Source organism: Lynx canadensis, chromosome B3 (assembly GCF_007474595.2).
Source record: "Lynx canadensis isolate LIC74 chromosome B3, mLynCan4.pri.v2, whole genome shotgun sequence".
Classification (NCBI taxonomy): domain Eukaryota; kingdom Metazoa; phylum Chordata; class Mammalia; order Carnivora; family Felidae; genus Lynx; species Lynx canadensis.
Window position 1 is genome coordinate 25694776 of NC_044308.2, and position 15833 is coordinate 25710608.

The window sequence follows — 15833 nt, forward strand, 5'->3', positions numbered from 1 at the left end:
GAGAGTCTGGCGGCCTCTACCGGAGCGCCTCTGCAGAGGAACGTTCTTCAATCCCAGAGACGACATGTGGCGCTCAGGAGAGGTGAGAGGCGAGCGCGAGAGTGCACTGGGGGCGCGGGGGGATCTGCAACGGGGCAGCGCGCGGCCTCGGGCGCGGCGCAGAGCGGGGCCGCAGGGCGGCGGCGGGAGCGCGGGGCGGCTGATCCGCTCGGCCCAGGAGAACTGGGCAAGTTCGCGCTGGCAGCATGGGGCGGTGACGCCGCACCGGCCTTCCGCGCCTGCCAGCCGGGGGAGAGGAGGAGGAGGAGGGGCGGAGGAGGAGGAGGAGGAGGCGGCGGAGGCGACGGCGGCGGCACCCTCGCCGACGGCTTGCCTCCCCGGCAGTGGGGTAAGAAGATGCGGTCGAGGGTGAGAGGAAGGGCGGCCCCGGCCGGGCACGCATCCCTCTCCTCCGGGCTCCGGAGCCTCGAACTGCAAGGCTGGAGATGGGAGGTGGAGAGCAGGCGGGGCGCCTGGGGCAGCCTGGAGCGCAAACTTTCCCCCGGCGACGCGGGGGCAAGGCAGAGCGGGAGGGCAGGGGCGGCCTGAGCTGTGCGGCTCTGCCGGACGGGGCACCAGGGCGCAGCTACCGCGGGCCCGCCGGTAGGACTTGGGGTGTGGGGACACCCGCCGCCGTCCCTGGAGCCGGAGGGGCGAAATTGCCCACCTGGAGGGCCCCGCCAGCCTCGGGGCTCTGAGGCGCGTGGTGTCCCGGAGCTGCTGGCGGGGTGGGCGCGGACTCTGCGGGGGTGTAGCGGGTGGGTCGCGCGGGCTTCTTGAGGCCGGGGGTCTCAGAGCCGCCGCTGCAGCACGCGTTTCTCGCTGAGGAGGCTCAGACCTGAGGCTGGAGCAGGGGAGAGTACGAGGGCCAGCAAAGAGCCGGGAAGGGTCGGCGAGACTGAGGCGCGGGGCGCGCTGCTGCGGACAGGGCGGGAGGCCGACCCTGCCCGGCCGCCGGCGCCGGGGTGGCCAGGCTGCGGCTCCGCAATGCTGCCCCTGAGCCCACCTGCGCCCGCAAGATCCCGCCGCGGTCAGGGGACCGTGGGAGCGGAGCCTCTCTTTGGGGGTCCTGGATCAGGGCTGAGGGCAGTAGGAGGCGCCGCCCGGGCTTCCCGCATGCAGCGCGGAGTGCTCGCCGCCCCGACTCCGGCCCGGGTCTGGCGATAAGCCTCAGGACACGCGCCCAGGAGACCACCGCATGGCACCCTGCCCTTCTTGACACGAGGGCCTTCGCTTCTGAGGTGGAAGTACCTGTTGTATGTTTCCCAGTTCCGGAGTTTGCCTGGGGTCTCCTTGGGAAAATGTTCCTTGTGAACACGCGGTGTTCCTCTATCATGTGCACCTATTTGCGTTATGCGCATATTGAGAAATATGTTCTTTCGCTAAGGTTAGTTGCAGAGCCCAGGGACTGTGCCTGCCTGGACTTCAAATGCATTAATTAGGGCCCGGCACAGAGCTGAGAGACTTCCCCAAATGGAGGGATTATTAACTTATTTAGTTATGGGGACAGAATGCTGAGAATGTGGCAACCCTCTTTTGAAAGCAGTTCTTATATTATCGTGATCCTATAGAAGCTTTGTTTTAAATGTGCCTTTTTTCCCCTCTTTCCACATACTTTCTCTCAGCACATTGCAGAACAAGGAGTAGCTTGCTGGCTTTGAACGCGTGGCAAATATTCAGAAAGGTAAAATGATTCCACTTGTGGATTTGACAAATGCAAAATAAGTTGATCAGATAACTTCAGATATTTGTTCTAATAATAGGACTAATCGGTCATTTGATAATAAGCTGAAAACTAAAACAAAGTAAAACGTGGAAAAAAATTAGGAGAATGAGTCTGCACTCTGAGTAAAAGTAGAAAGAAATTAAGACATATTGTAACTCCTTTCCATGTCCCAACTTACTGCCCAGTGGACATAGGTAACAACCTGCTGTGGAGCCATGCTGGGGAAGGACAGCCAGGTTTCTTTCTTTGTAAATTGTGCGTACTAGCAGTAGGATATGATTTCAGGAATGGACACAAAAAAATTCACATTATAGCTTTTCACTGTTGTGTACCTTTCAGCTTCAAGATCAAGTTGAAGAAAGGAACCGTTATTCCAAATTCATCTGCTTCAACTATTATTCTCATTGGGAATGGACAATGGAATGTTTTCTAGCTTTATCATGATCAAAAACCTCCTTCTCTTTTGTATTTCCATGAACTTAGCCAGTCACTTTGGGTGAGTTACCATCTATCTTTTATTTTATGGTTTTCAGTGCACAAGTGCTTTAAGACACTTTGCTGAGTAGTACATCAACAAACCCTCACTTGCCGTCTTTGCAGTCCCCTGCCCTTCAGTTTATTGTAAATAAATAGAGTCCTTGTCCTATACCACACTGTCATTTTGAGCAAGGCTGTGCCACGTTTGGGGTCTCTGAAGTGAGTCAGAGAAAAGAGGCAGATTATTTTCAGAAATGGAGGCAGAGGTGGTTTCAGAATCAGCTGTGTTTTCTTCTACTTAGGTTAAAACAAGATTCATAAGCTCGCAGGCATAAAGGAGTTACTGCTTGTTGGACAAGACAATGTTCAATGTTTTGATTGCCCTCCTTGGTTCCATTATGCAAAGGGATTGCCTTTAAAGGCAAGCCCACGCTATGTGGAATTGACAGGACTTGGCAGCGGTTCTGGCCTGATCCAAAGGCCTTGAACTGTAGCCACCTGAATGCAAGTGGAGACACTAGAAACTACGCGTGTCTGAACGTCTGCAAGACACACCTGGGCATAGGGCATTATCGATTCCTTTAAGCTCTTTCATTTCAGCCTTAGTATCAGGGTACGCATTCTATGATTTTTTTTCCATCAAACTAGCGATAACAAACATTCCAGGTAAATGTTTGTGTAGGTGCTGATATTCCTCCACAGTTTTCTCCTCCCCAAAACCGTTCCAGCTAATCAAAAGGATTGTAACTTGAAGTTGATGGACCATAATTAATAAATTAAATTTAATGACAAAAGTTGCCAAGCACTTGTTCTGTAAAAATCAGCTCCAAAAATTCCACAGTGTATTCTGCACTAATGTAAATCAGAGAAGGATCTTAAGCACACAGTGGCTCTGCTACCCAGAGGCCCCTCTGGGCCACACCTCTCTGGCCATTAAGGAAGACCCTCTTAAGGTACATGACATTCTCTGTCCTCTGGACATTTTCTTCTCTTCTGACATTTCCATGTCTCTACCAAGGAGTGAGGTTTGTGACCATCCCCACATGGGGACCGGTACCCAGGTCAGTGAGGGGCATGCCTGTCCCTCAGCACGGGACATACCTATGTTGCAGCCCTTTCAGCCATTCAGAGTATTCCCTTGGAACAGAGCATTCATTGTTATTCTTGCCTTGCTGCTCCTCTTGAGTGGACACCTCGCCTGCCCTGCCTTCAGTTTCCTTATCTGTTCAATGAAAATTTTCCTTTCCAAAGTCTCTTCCATCTGTTAAGTCCTATAAAGTATGTTGTTCCAGGTGTTCCCCTGAATGAAAGCTGCGTAAGTAAAATCATAACACAGTGCTTACATTTCCAAGTTAATACATTAGGTAGTATGTTTACTGACATACTGCATATATTTAGCAATATTTAAGAGGTAAGGAATATGCTAGGATTGGAAACATGTTTTCTTTTTAAGATTTTGGTTGAATGTATTATCGTGCTTTGCATACTCATGAAGTTTCTACACTTCCTGGTGGATGCAAGCCTGAAATATGAAGTAATGTGCATATGGAGGCTAACCATTAGACACAGCTATACTTTATTTCTTACTTAATTTGGTGGTTTTCTGAAGTTAACTTCAAAATAGAGAGATAATTGTTAGTTTCTGGAAGCTAACATTGAACAAGTGGTATAAGACCCTTCAACTTCCCTAGAGAATTAGCTGCTGGAGGAGTTTTGAATTTTTAAGACATATGCTCAATAGTCCATCCTAAAACAATGCCTGCTAACTGCAAAAAATACATGAGACACAGAATATCAATTAAAAAAATCCTTAATTCCCCCACACAGAAATTATCATCCTTTATATTTTGGTGTCTTCTTCCCTTATTTCTATGGATATTTTTATATAGTTGGGATCATACCGCACCTTCAGTTTTGTACTGTGCTTTTTTTTTTATGTCGTTTTGTTATTACAGACTCTTTAATATTTATGATTTAAAAAAGGATGAGTATTATTACAGTGCATGAATGCTTCATCATCTAGTATTTCCTAATTTGGGATGTTTATATTCTTTCCGATAATGCTGTTATAAATTGTCCTATAGTGAACATACTTGCGTATAACTATTTTAAGTATTTGAAACTATTTCTATTAGAAGATATTCCTGTAAGTGGAATTTTGCGTCAGGTTTCCAGACTGCTTCTAACTTGTGATCCTGTGGGTTTAGTTGCATTTAGTGAAGTAGGGTGTCTAGCAAAATGGGAGGGGGGGTTTCAAAAATCTGGCTAGCAAGGTGTGGCTTTCAACAACCAGCCACAAAAGACATTTTAACATCTGGGAGCACAAGTTTCTATTGATTTCCTTTATTATACGAGGCTCCTCTCACTTGCTTATTACTTTAAATGTACTTAAGAATGATTTCGTTAACTGCAAAAAAAAAAGTTTCTTAACACTCATTTGACTTAAAATCTTGACAAAACAATAGCTATCACAATATGGAGCACCTATTGCTATGTTATCTGTTTTAGGTAAATCCTAGGAGGAACCTTATAAGCTAAGCATCATTAGCCCAGTCTTGTAGTTAGAGAAGGGAAAGTCGGGGAGCGGGGCTAACCCAGGCAGTAACTGCTAGGATTTGTTACTTAGCACTCCTCAGTGATTTAACCCTAGTGGTCCTTGGCCAAACAGAGCTTGCTAGTGGGTCTGAGTCAAACAAATCTATAAAGGAAGGGAATGTAATTCTGAAAGCTTTTCTATGCATTGGGGTAGAGAGTGTTTTTTGTTTTGAGATTAGGGGGGAAAAAGAGTAGTGGTAAGTTCTGTCTTTCCTCCCTAAAGAGTTTGTGTGATTGGGTTCCAAATAGAGATGAAAGAAGAAGCATGCAAGGTCCTAACTTGAACATTTTAGGACAAGAGAAATACTGACTCCTGCAAATACATAAAAGAAACCAGACAACTGATGGAGGGTAAAGAGGGTTACACAAGACTGGTCAGTGAGCCAAAGGAAAGAGGCAAGTGTGAGCTTTTGTGCATATACAAGGTTATACTCAGTGTTTGTGACAAGTATGTGGATTTGGCAATCAGAAAATTTATAAATCTGATAAGTAAAATATATTTGGTAATTATATGATAATTAATGTGAAATTGCTTTTAAAGTATATGAGTATTGTTTCTTTTGCTTCTCTCGATTTGATTAGAGTCACCAGCAGCTCATTTTCAATAGCCTTTATAATTCTTTTATTAGTTTTAAGTTACATAACAGAGCATGAGTCAAACATATAATGGGACAGAGGCCTTATTTAACTGTCAGCCTTATGCTATGTCACATTTGGAGACTGAATCATTATAATTATTTTAATAAGACCAGTAATCAGAAGTACAGGGTATAGAAAAACTAGCACAGAAACAATATTTGAATCAATATAATATCAAAGTGCATAATATTAAATTTAAACTGGAATTAATTTATCATCATTTGAAAAATCACTTTATTGGAATCAATTGACAAATGATAATTATAAGATAAAATTGAGTATTATCAACTTAATAATAGTAAAATCTGTTTCCATTCATTTATTTGTATTAAATATATTTTAGAGGTTTATCTATTGGAAAAGAAAAAGTGCATTAAAATTTTATTACATGGGAGCTACCATTCCAATGTACTTTGGTAAACAGTGTTTTATAATTAGCAATTAAAAGCAGACTCTTGTAGAAGTAACTTATGAAAATGAATAGATAAAGTTATTCTTTATCTGACTACATGCATGTGCTAACCTGTACCTTTGGTTTCATGAAGAGAGCTTTTTCATACACATTCTCAAGGATGGTTCTTTTCTTTTAGCTTGAGCAGAAAGTGCAATCTCTGAATCATTCAGCTACTCACAATGTCTTTTTAAATGGCAAGTTCTCTCTTTTGAATCCCCAGATGGCAAGTTCTTCCTGTACTGTGGCTGCAGGTTCATGAGGTCCAGGACAAATGGTCACTGTAATAATTATCAAAAAGCACACAGAAGCACCGCCTAAGCAGTTAGGACACTGACAGGTGATGGGACATCTTAAGTGCAGGGTGCAGAGAAGGCCAGAGATCAGAAAGGTAGATCTTGCATATAGCAAAAATTTGGTGATTAAGGTGATTAAGGTCTTAAGGTGATTAAGACCTTGCTACAGAGTAATGCCCAACATTTTTAAAGGTACCAAAAGAAAATACTTCCAATTACATGCTCTGTAGAGGAAACTTTTAGCATGTTCCTCATGCCAACAGGCAGTGAGCTTAGCAAAGCTTAGGAGGACAGTCGGCCAACACCAACCTAGCCGACCCGGTCTGGCGATCAGCTCCAAGATGAGTCACTGGCTTGGTTCAAGGGGAGAAGGAGAATATGGGCTTTTGGATTTTTACAAAGGTGCGATTGCATAACATGCATATTTTAATTTGTGTGAAATTTGAGAACAAAATATTAGAATCAAAAGTAAAAAGAAATCTTATCATAGAACTCTGTTGGTAGCAACAATAATTATCATTGTTTGTATGGGTTTATATTTCCTTCATTTCTAGAAAGCATTTTCAGAAAATGTACTATTTAATTTTCTACTATGAAAAAAACTCCTTTTGTAAGTGAAAAGAGTTCAGGCTGGAGAGCATAGGGAAATGTGTCTAATTTTCAGAATCAGGATCCATATCAGGCCTCAGGGCCTGGACCAGTGCTCTCCATTGCAGGACCTTCTCCAGAATGTCTAATATTTAAGGTGCAATCAAAAGGGAAAGGATGAGGGTGGAAATCTATAGATTGGGAACAAAAGAATGTCCTAATCTAGAACTCAAATAACACTGTTCTAAAGATAGTGTGTCTGCCACAGCTCAAATAAAATCAAACACAAAATATGTCCTATGAAATAAAATATTATAGAGAAGGGATATGATAGTAAAAGTAAGATATGCTAGGAAACAGGCTTTAGCAGTTCACTGAAAACTCTATTTCATTTGTATTTATTTAACAAGTTATTTCAAAACCAAAAAGCAAACCTAAAAATAAATGAAATCCAAGACCAGATCATTTTCAATTTTAACAAAACAAAAAAATTGGGCCATCACTCTATAATCAAACTAGATCCTATTCTAGGACCCCTGTTAAGTTTATAGAGATACCACTAGGTATCACTTTGACAGAGAGCAGTCAGGCTGCTCTGATCTCTGTTGCTGCATGCTCACTGTGTGGCTACAGAGGAATTTCTAAACCTGCCTGCAACTCAGTTTCCTAATCTCAAAGTGGAGTTAATAATGGATCCTACGTCACAGGGCTGATGTGAAGGATATGTTGCTGAATGTATGCTAAATGCTGAAACAAGGCCAGGTAGGGAGGGGTTGCTAAGTATAGGCTAGCTATCTTTCTGGATGTTGTGACCAGGAGACACCCAAAGTTTGCTAGACCTACAGGATAAGCTTGGTGCTGGGCCAGGGCCTAAGCATAGCAAAGTCAATAACTTTAATCACGTCTGCAAAGTCTTCTTGCCATATAATGTAGTACACCCATAGTCACAAACTGAGATTACAATGTGAGCATCGTGGAGAACATTGCCCTGCTGCTAGTAGCATCAATGTATATTGAGTCCTCACTATGTTCCAGGCACTGTTCTAGGTGCTGAGTTCCTGTGGTGGGCAGAGTAGAGCATGCCTTCAAGGAGGGTGCATTCTGGTTTTCACATGTCAGTTGGGTCACAATTGCTATTAAGAATTATTTAGAGTAGGAGACAGTGAGTGTACTGAAGGTAGATGCTTGAACAAACATCTGAGGGATGTGAGGATGTGAGCAGTGTGGTTCATGGAGAAGGCTGAACAAGTGAGAGGAGGAGCGAGTGTATCAGCATGCTTGGATGGTAGGCACAGCAAGGAGGCCAGGATATTGAAAGGAAAGACTGGTAAGAGGCATAATCAGAGGGGCAGTGGGGCAGTGGGGGGAAAGGGTCATATGGTGAAAGAATTTGTAGGCCATGCTAGGTAGCACCAGGAAGAGCAGTTGACTCTTATTTTGTAAGTCAAAGAAGGTCTGGGATTGGTTTTAAGTAGGAGTGAAGTATGATCCAATTGAGGTGTGACTTTAAAACTTGCTCTGGCTGCTGAGTGGAGGATAGAACAGAATCTGGGGCAGGGGTGGTTAGTAAAGGAAGGAGCAGTCAGGGCAGTTAAGAGGCGAATGCAGTGACCCAGGGGAGGGATGGTTTTTGGCCAGTGGGGTTTGTTAGTAGATTGACATGGGCATGAAAGAAAGGAGTCAAGGATGACCCCCCTCCCCCCACTGGTATTTGACCTGAAAACATGACAGATTCAATTGCCTGTTGCTGAGCTGGAGAAGACAGTAGTTAAAAAGGTTCTAGTGAAAATCTTCAGTGCAGTTAGGGACATGTTAAGCCCTGTTAGATATCCAAGTGGCCAGACAGCCATTGGATACAGAGGTCCAGAGTTCAAAAAAGATTGGGGCTAGAGACATGAACTTCAAGTTTTTCATATATGGGAGATATTTAAAGCCATTAGATTGGTTGAGATCATTTAGGGATTGAATATAAACCAAAAAAAGGTCCCTGGACTGTGCCCTGTGTAAGTTTAGGAAGGCAAGGGGGTGGGGGCAAGTGAGAGGAGGAGGTCAGTGAATATAGGAAGAACAAAGAGGACAGCATCCTGAGGCCAAGAGGAGGAAGTGTTGTAAGAAGGGAGATGTGGTCAAATAAGGACTGAGAGCTGATTGTTGGATTGGGCATTGTGCAGTAGCATCCAGAAGAAAGGCTTCTTTGGGATGTAGGCAGTGAAAGCCAGACTGGAGTGGGTCCAAGAGAAGGAAGGAAAGGCAGCAGAGATTTCTAATATAGACAACTCTTCAGTGAGTTTTGAGTAGAAGAGGGGCAAAGAATGGAATGCTAACTGGAAGGGAATATAAGGTGAATGAAAGACATGTTAAAGACCTGATATGTTACAACAAATGTAATTGATGATAGGAATTATTAGGGATGGAGGGAAAACCATGTGTAATAGACACCAGGATGGTTCATGTGCAGCATAATCACACACAGGGGGCATCCTGTGTGGTTGGGGAGAGTCTAGGGAAGTGGGTAGGTTTAGATGAAGGGGTGTGGCCTATGAGATGGGAGACCGACTTTTTACCCTGTAGGCGGTATGATTCTGAGCTGGGCTGCAGTGAAATGGACAAGAGTAAAGAGACTACACGAAGGGTGCCAGCAGGGGTAGGCTTGAGCACTATTTAGGGAGCTGATAGGCAGGGCTGGGGGCACCTTTGATGTGAGGCCCATGGCAGTGAAAACAATCTAAGAGTTCTGACATAATGTTTCATGGCCATGACTTCGTCCACATGAGACACATTTCAAGTCCATGTTTCCACCACAAGAGGGGACAACTCTTATTTGGAAACTTAAGATTGACTTTCATTGTGTAGCTAGTGTTCACCATGTTTGTTATTTTCTTTTATATAGTTTTTCAAATGGTTAAAGTGGTGTGCAGTGGAAATTTAGATGTCTCAGGGAAACATCACACAACGGTGCCACTTAGAGGTACTTATTTAATGAGATTAAAGTGACAAGCAAATAAACTGAAGATATATTTCTTAGAAGTAATTAAATGCTGTGGAAAGAATGCAGAAAGAAATGCAATTTAAGAAGACAGGGAAGCTGCCACTTAAAAGCAACTTAGTTCCATTCCCAAAGTAAGTTCATTGCCATTATGGATCCCATTTTATATAAATCAAAAATGGCTGTCAATATAAGCAGAGATAACATCACAAAGAAATGCATCACTCCTAGCCTTCAATAGCACCATTTGTGGTACATTACTCAACAGACTTTTCTAAACCCCAGAAAGGGTGACATAACTCTTGAACTTGTACCCTTTTAAATGCCAAAATAAGACCTCATCAGGCATTATTTGGAAAATGAAATACCTTTAAAGATGGAATCTGCAACATATTGTTGTTGTTATTATCATTAGAAATTATAATACTGAGATAAAGTTATATTGGAGTAAAATCCTTCACAGTTCCTCAAGAACAAAATTACTCTGAGATTAAATTAATAATGCAACTCACTTTTCAGAGCAATGCATGGATTCTACTACAGGGTTAACTCTGTGTGGTAACTGTCTGATTTGGGGGGTAACTTGTTTGGGATTCCCTATCCTGCTGTGCTCAGACTCCTCCCCACATCTTCCCTAAGAAACCTTGCTGGTGGCTCCAGCAACTGCATCTCTATCACCATTGCAATTGCCTGGGTAACTGGCCTCCATGCCTCTAGCCTTGCCCCTGCCAAGTCCATCATCTGCAAAGTGCCCAAGAGCCACAGGTAAAGTAAGTGACCCCTGTCTAACTGCTTTGAAGCTCCCACTACCTTCAGGACTGACCCTAGGAGTGCAACATGGCATGTGAAGTCCTTTATGGTTTGATATGTGCTGCTCTCCACTGACATGCATTACTTTACTCACCAAGGTTCTTTACTACCCTCTGCAAACATCATCATTTCCTACCCTGATGCCACTGCTCACAACCCCTTCAACATCTCCTTCTTTAGCTTGAGACTAGATCTTCATGTTTAAAGTCTCAGGTCAGTTCTCTTCTCCTCCTCTAGCACTGTACATAGCTCCTTCTCTTTCTTTTGTTTTCCTAGAATGTCCTATGTATCACATAGATCCCTACATCTACGATGTGCTATTGAAATCCTCTGTGAACATGACTGATTCTCTTAGAACACAGCTCTGTCTGACAGGTTGGGGATACCATCTTTGTCATCTTCACATCCTCGGTACTTACTACAACACCAGGAACATACATGATTGACATCCCAAATACATTGTTGGCCTGAGCTGTTGGAATAAGCACTGAGCTCATCATACAGCCTTTTGAAGATGTAATGGAGGAGAGAAGCTCTCTGAGGTCATTTATAGTCACTCTGGCACTTGGCTTACAAACCATCCTTTCCATTTCCAATCTAGATAGTCCTAGAGCAGTTGCTCTCCACTATGGCTGCACATGAGGATCACTTGGGAATCTTAAAAAAAATAATAATACCTGTAGCTGTTTCTCAGGGAGCAATTAAAGCCAAATCTCTAGGGCCTAGAAATCAGAATGAAGCTAATGCAGGAGTCCAAAATCAAATGCCTTGAAGAAGTCAGATGTAAGACAACTGGGAAAAGTGGAAAATTTGCACAATAGCAAGAGTTTACCCTTTCTGAAGACATTCATGTTTATTTTTCTTAAACAGTGTGTTAAACCCACTAGTGGACGAAATTTATTTTAATTTCTCATTCTCCACTTCACCTTCTAAGCGTCTGAACAGTCCAGAACTTATCTGATGGGGTACCATTGTGTAGCTTTTTGAGAAGACCTTCCACACCTCTGAGCTTCACTCTGCTGTCCTACTGTGCCCACCCATGTCCCTGCCCATTTAACAATCACCACCTTCCTTTCTCAGGCTAGAATATGGGGCTTAGTGACCTAATTTCCTTATTTTTCAGGCTAAAATAATTGGAAAAGTGTTTAAGTTTAGAGATCATGTCCTAGCATCTTTTGTAAGAACGAATATTTGAGCAAGGAAATCAGGGTGTTTTAACAAGTATGGTTGGTTCTGCGTTTCCTTTAGGACTCCCTTTCTGGAACATCAGTAATTTGGCAGTGTTGGAACTATTCACATGGACTAAATGTGACATGTTTTTATAGACAATATGCACTAAACATAAGGAAACAATTCATATTTTAAGAGAATCTAATTAATCCTAATACTGAAGCGTCAGCTGCCAAAATTTTCAAATATTTCTATTATGTCCAAGGTTATTGTCAGTAATAATGGATTTTGTTTCAGCTCACAAAAATCCATTCCCCCAGAGAGCTGAGCTTATCTTTGAAGCAATTGTGTATTTACAGTTGACCTAAGGATCAGCAGAGTTCTTTGGTTATACTCAATACAGTTCTGAAATGGAATGTCGGCAAGCTCAAGCCTGCCTTCTGAACCTAAGTGGAGTGAGTGTTCAAAGAGATGAGGGAGCTTGTGTTTCTACCCAGAGACTTCAGATGTAACTTTGCATTATTGCTCATTGAAGGCATAGCCCAGTGTTTTTGTATTATTTTGGTTTCAAGTGGCTTCAACTAATCAAAATGGAACAAAGCAAGCTAAAGTTACTCTGTACCTTAGAAGCAGCCCTGGAAGATTATGCACCTTGAGAGGAACAGGTAAATTTGCCAGACATTTGTGAGATTCTCCTGTGTGTAGGCATATCATTTGCTTTCTGTGATACAAAAAGGGCCTTTGTCTCCATGATTGTGGAAATGGTGCATTTCATAACCACATGCTGCAAATTAGTCATTTTTAGGATGACCTATGACCTGAGAAGGGCTAGCAGTTGGTCCTGAGAGAAAACCTCGACTCCTGCTCTGAAAAGCATTTTCAGAGATTCTTTTAGAACTCATTTCCTACCTCCTGGGTCCTATCCTCAGTAAATACAGAGAAGCCACAGCAAACCCCAGCCATAGCTCTATCATGAATAGGCCCACAGATAAGTACAAGAAGCACTTATGTCAGAATAGGGCACATATTGAAACTTTTCCAATAAAACTGTAATGATGTGTGAAAGGGTATAAATAGCCCTCCCCCCCACCTTTAAAAAAAATTCTGGCTAATAAGTAGAAGGTGAGATTTGGGATTCTTAAGCTTTGCATCCTACTGGATTGATATTGGCAATGATTTGGGTATTTGTGAAGTAGGATTCAGAGCCAAATGGGATTGTGTTTCTTTGAAACTGTGGTGAAGCAGTGCATCAGAGGGCCAAGGAAAGCAGTGGTCATGGAGATGACCCCCACAAGTGGACAGTGTTGGGAATATCTCAAATGGTCAGTGATGTAGTTAAGTATTTGTCTCCTAATACTCTTCAGGCTGTTCGGATCAAATGTAATTTGAGAACATTTCACAACAGGTAATAAATAACATAGAAAAATATTTGAAACATTGGTATGATTTTCTTTTTTTCTGATAGTGATGTTATTTTTTAATCAAAATTTTTGAAATATAATTGATAGTATAATGTGTTGATTTAATACATTTATATATTACAGTATGTAGCCTTAGCTTATACCTCCATCATGTCACATAATTATCATTTCTTTTGTGTGGTGAGAACATTTAAGATCTAATCTTTTAGAAAATTTGAAGCTTATAATACAATATTGTTGACCATAATCACTATGCTGTACATTAGATCTCCAGAATGTAATCATCTTCTAGTTGAAAGTGTATGCCCTTTGAACAACATCCCATTTCCCCCACTCAGCCCCTGGTAACCACCGTTCTACTATGTTTCTACAAGTTTGTCTTTTGTAGATTGCACATGGAAGTAATATCTTTTTCTGCTAGTGTGTATGTTCTCCCCTCTATTCTAAGTTAGAGAGCCAGTGAAGACTGGCCCTGCCCCCAAACTGGACATTTAGACATAGCTTAGAACTGAATGACCAAACTTACTGATAAAAGTTATGAACATCGTACGAGGTGGACAGTGAGGCCAGATGTCGTTTGAGCAGTTTACACAACTGGGCAAATGCAAAATATCACTGTTTCTTTCTCTCACAAATCTGGAAGGCAGTATTAAGGCCTTTTGTCCAGGTATTAGGTCTATGAGACTGAGTTCTTCATCATTCTAAAGTGTGACTACAGCGGATGTCAGAGAAAGGGAATTTAATATTTTCAAACACTAAGTCCCAGAGTAAAATATTGTATCCTGGGCTGCATACGAACAGGACTGAATTTTAGCTTGTTAGAGATTCAATTATATGCAGTAATGATGATGTGAAAATTAGATCAAAAGAACTTTATACTCTCTCATTCAAACGGAATAGCTTCAGAGCAGTAAAGAATTGATTTGTTTAGATGCAATCGATAAAAATGACCCAAGTTTCAAGAACTGGGTGGGGCAAGCACACATCAATTCTACTCTCAGCAGCCAACTGCTGATGGTCAGTCACTCTCATTTCAGACAATTTATGGAAAAGAAATAGTCACATGGAGAGCGGGGTACCACAGCAGGCACTTCAGAGAAGTTCCAGGGGTCTCCTGTTCTTCTCCCAAGCGCCAAGGATGCTAACTTCCTGGGGCCCACAGCTGGCTTTCAGCTGCATAAGTTCTCCTTTTATCCACACCAAATGTGTATGTTGAGTTCTTGAAAATTCCAACATCTCGCTTTTTGCAAGATTTGAAAGCAGCTGTAGAATCCTGTGGTGCGATCCGTGTTTCTGAGGTGTGTTACCATCTTCTAGACCGGTGACTTTCTTTCCCTCCCAAGTAACTTCTTCAGTTTACCCACATCTGCAGAGGGCAGTTTCTCATTTCCATTTGCCCCATCTACATAAACTTTTGGGGCCTGGATAACTTCACTGAATTGGGAAAACCAGAATTGTTCTTGGGTTTTTCTTTGAAGGTTCAGCCTGCTTTTCTTGGGGTTTTACTATAAGTCTGACATACTGGGTCATTCAGAATACTGTGCTTCTCGAGTCCCTTATCTGAGGCAATTCTGGGTAAACCCTAATAAGGGCTTTCAGACTGGTCTTTACACCTCATGGCTCCTGGGTCATGTGCTTTGTTTTGTCTGGACCTGAATGTGCCAGCAACAGGCAGTGCTGATGAGTAGGGAAGCCCAGAGAGATTTCATAAACTTTTGTTTCTATCACCATATGATTGTTTCTATCACCATATTCTGCATATTCCTCATAGCACAAATGCTCCCAATTAGCGATGCAGTGAAATTTGGGCCCAACAATCTTATCTTTCAGATTGCATAGATTTTGAATGTCCTCTCCACACCCCACTGCTCATCACAGGTGATTCACTAATATGAAGACTCAGTTTTTCAGTATTTAAACCAAACTTCTGAAATCCCCTAAGAGTGGATTAGGTTCTGCTAGTCTATGGATAGTGGCTATTGTTTTAAAAATGGCTACACTGTGCCTCGGAATCAGGGAAGGATGGATTTTTGAGCATGATGTCAGGACGAACAGCCCGAGCCAGCACACTCTCTGGAAATTCAAGAATTAAGGCTTATTTATGAAAACAATATCCTGGATTAGTAGAAGAGACTGTTTTCAGGTGCCTTCCCTCCAAGACAAGTCACCATATTATGTTTTTGTTTTCTGTATTTTGAGAAGAATTTTTAAATTCTTAATGCAAGTTTTAACTCTTGTTTCTCTGTTAAAAAGCTTTTCACAAATGCCAACCAGTTCAGTAAAAGATGAGACCAATGACAACATCACAATATTTACCAGAATCTTGGATGGGCTCTTGGATGGCTATGACAATAGACTGCGGCCTGGCCTTGGAGGTGAGTGGGTTCTCAGCTGCAGCCCGCTAGACCCCAGAAAAAGCTTACACTTAGTCTCAAGCTCACATCTGCTGTGATTCAACCAATTCATTAAGGAGTTTTTTGCCAGAGTTTAAACTGATAGTTGTTGCCAAGGTTCTTACATCCTTTATATTCATTACCTAGGTACAAGAAGCTGGGGGATGTGGTCTCCATGCAAACTCCCTTTTCCTTAGATAATCCTAACATCCATTCTTTTTTTTTTTTAACGTTTTGTTTAT

General features: G+C 42.4%; 1 protein-coding gene across 1 annotated transcript in view; it reads left to right on the forward strand.

Annotated features, from left to right (window-relative positions):
* The first annotated feature begins 335 nt into the window (after positions 1 to 335).
* The window catches only part of GABRA5 (gamma-aminobutyric acid type A receptor subunit alpha5), an 82172-nt gene continuing 66674 nt past the window's right edge, over positions 336 to 15833 (forward strand). Inside the window, 4 exon segments of the mRNA XM_030317582.1 lie at positions 336 to 388; positions 1665 to 1723; positions 2105 to 2261; positions 15452 to 15573. Of these exon segments, the coding sequence (XP_030173442.1) occupies positions 2176 to 2261; positions 15452 to 15573 (208 nt within the window). The 5' untranslated portion in view covers positions 336 to 388; positions 1665 to 1723; positions 2105 to 2175.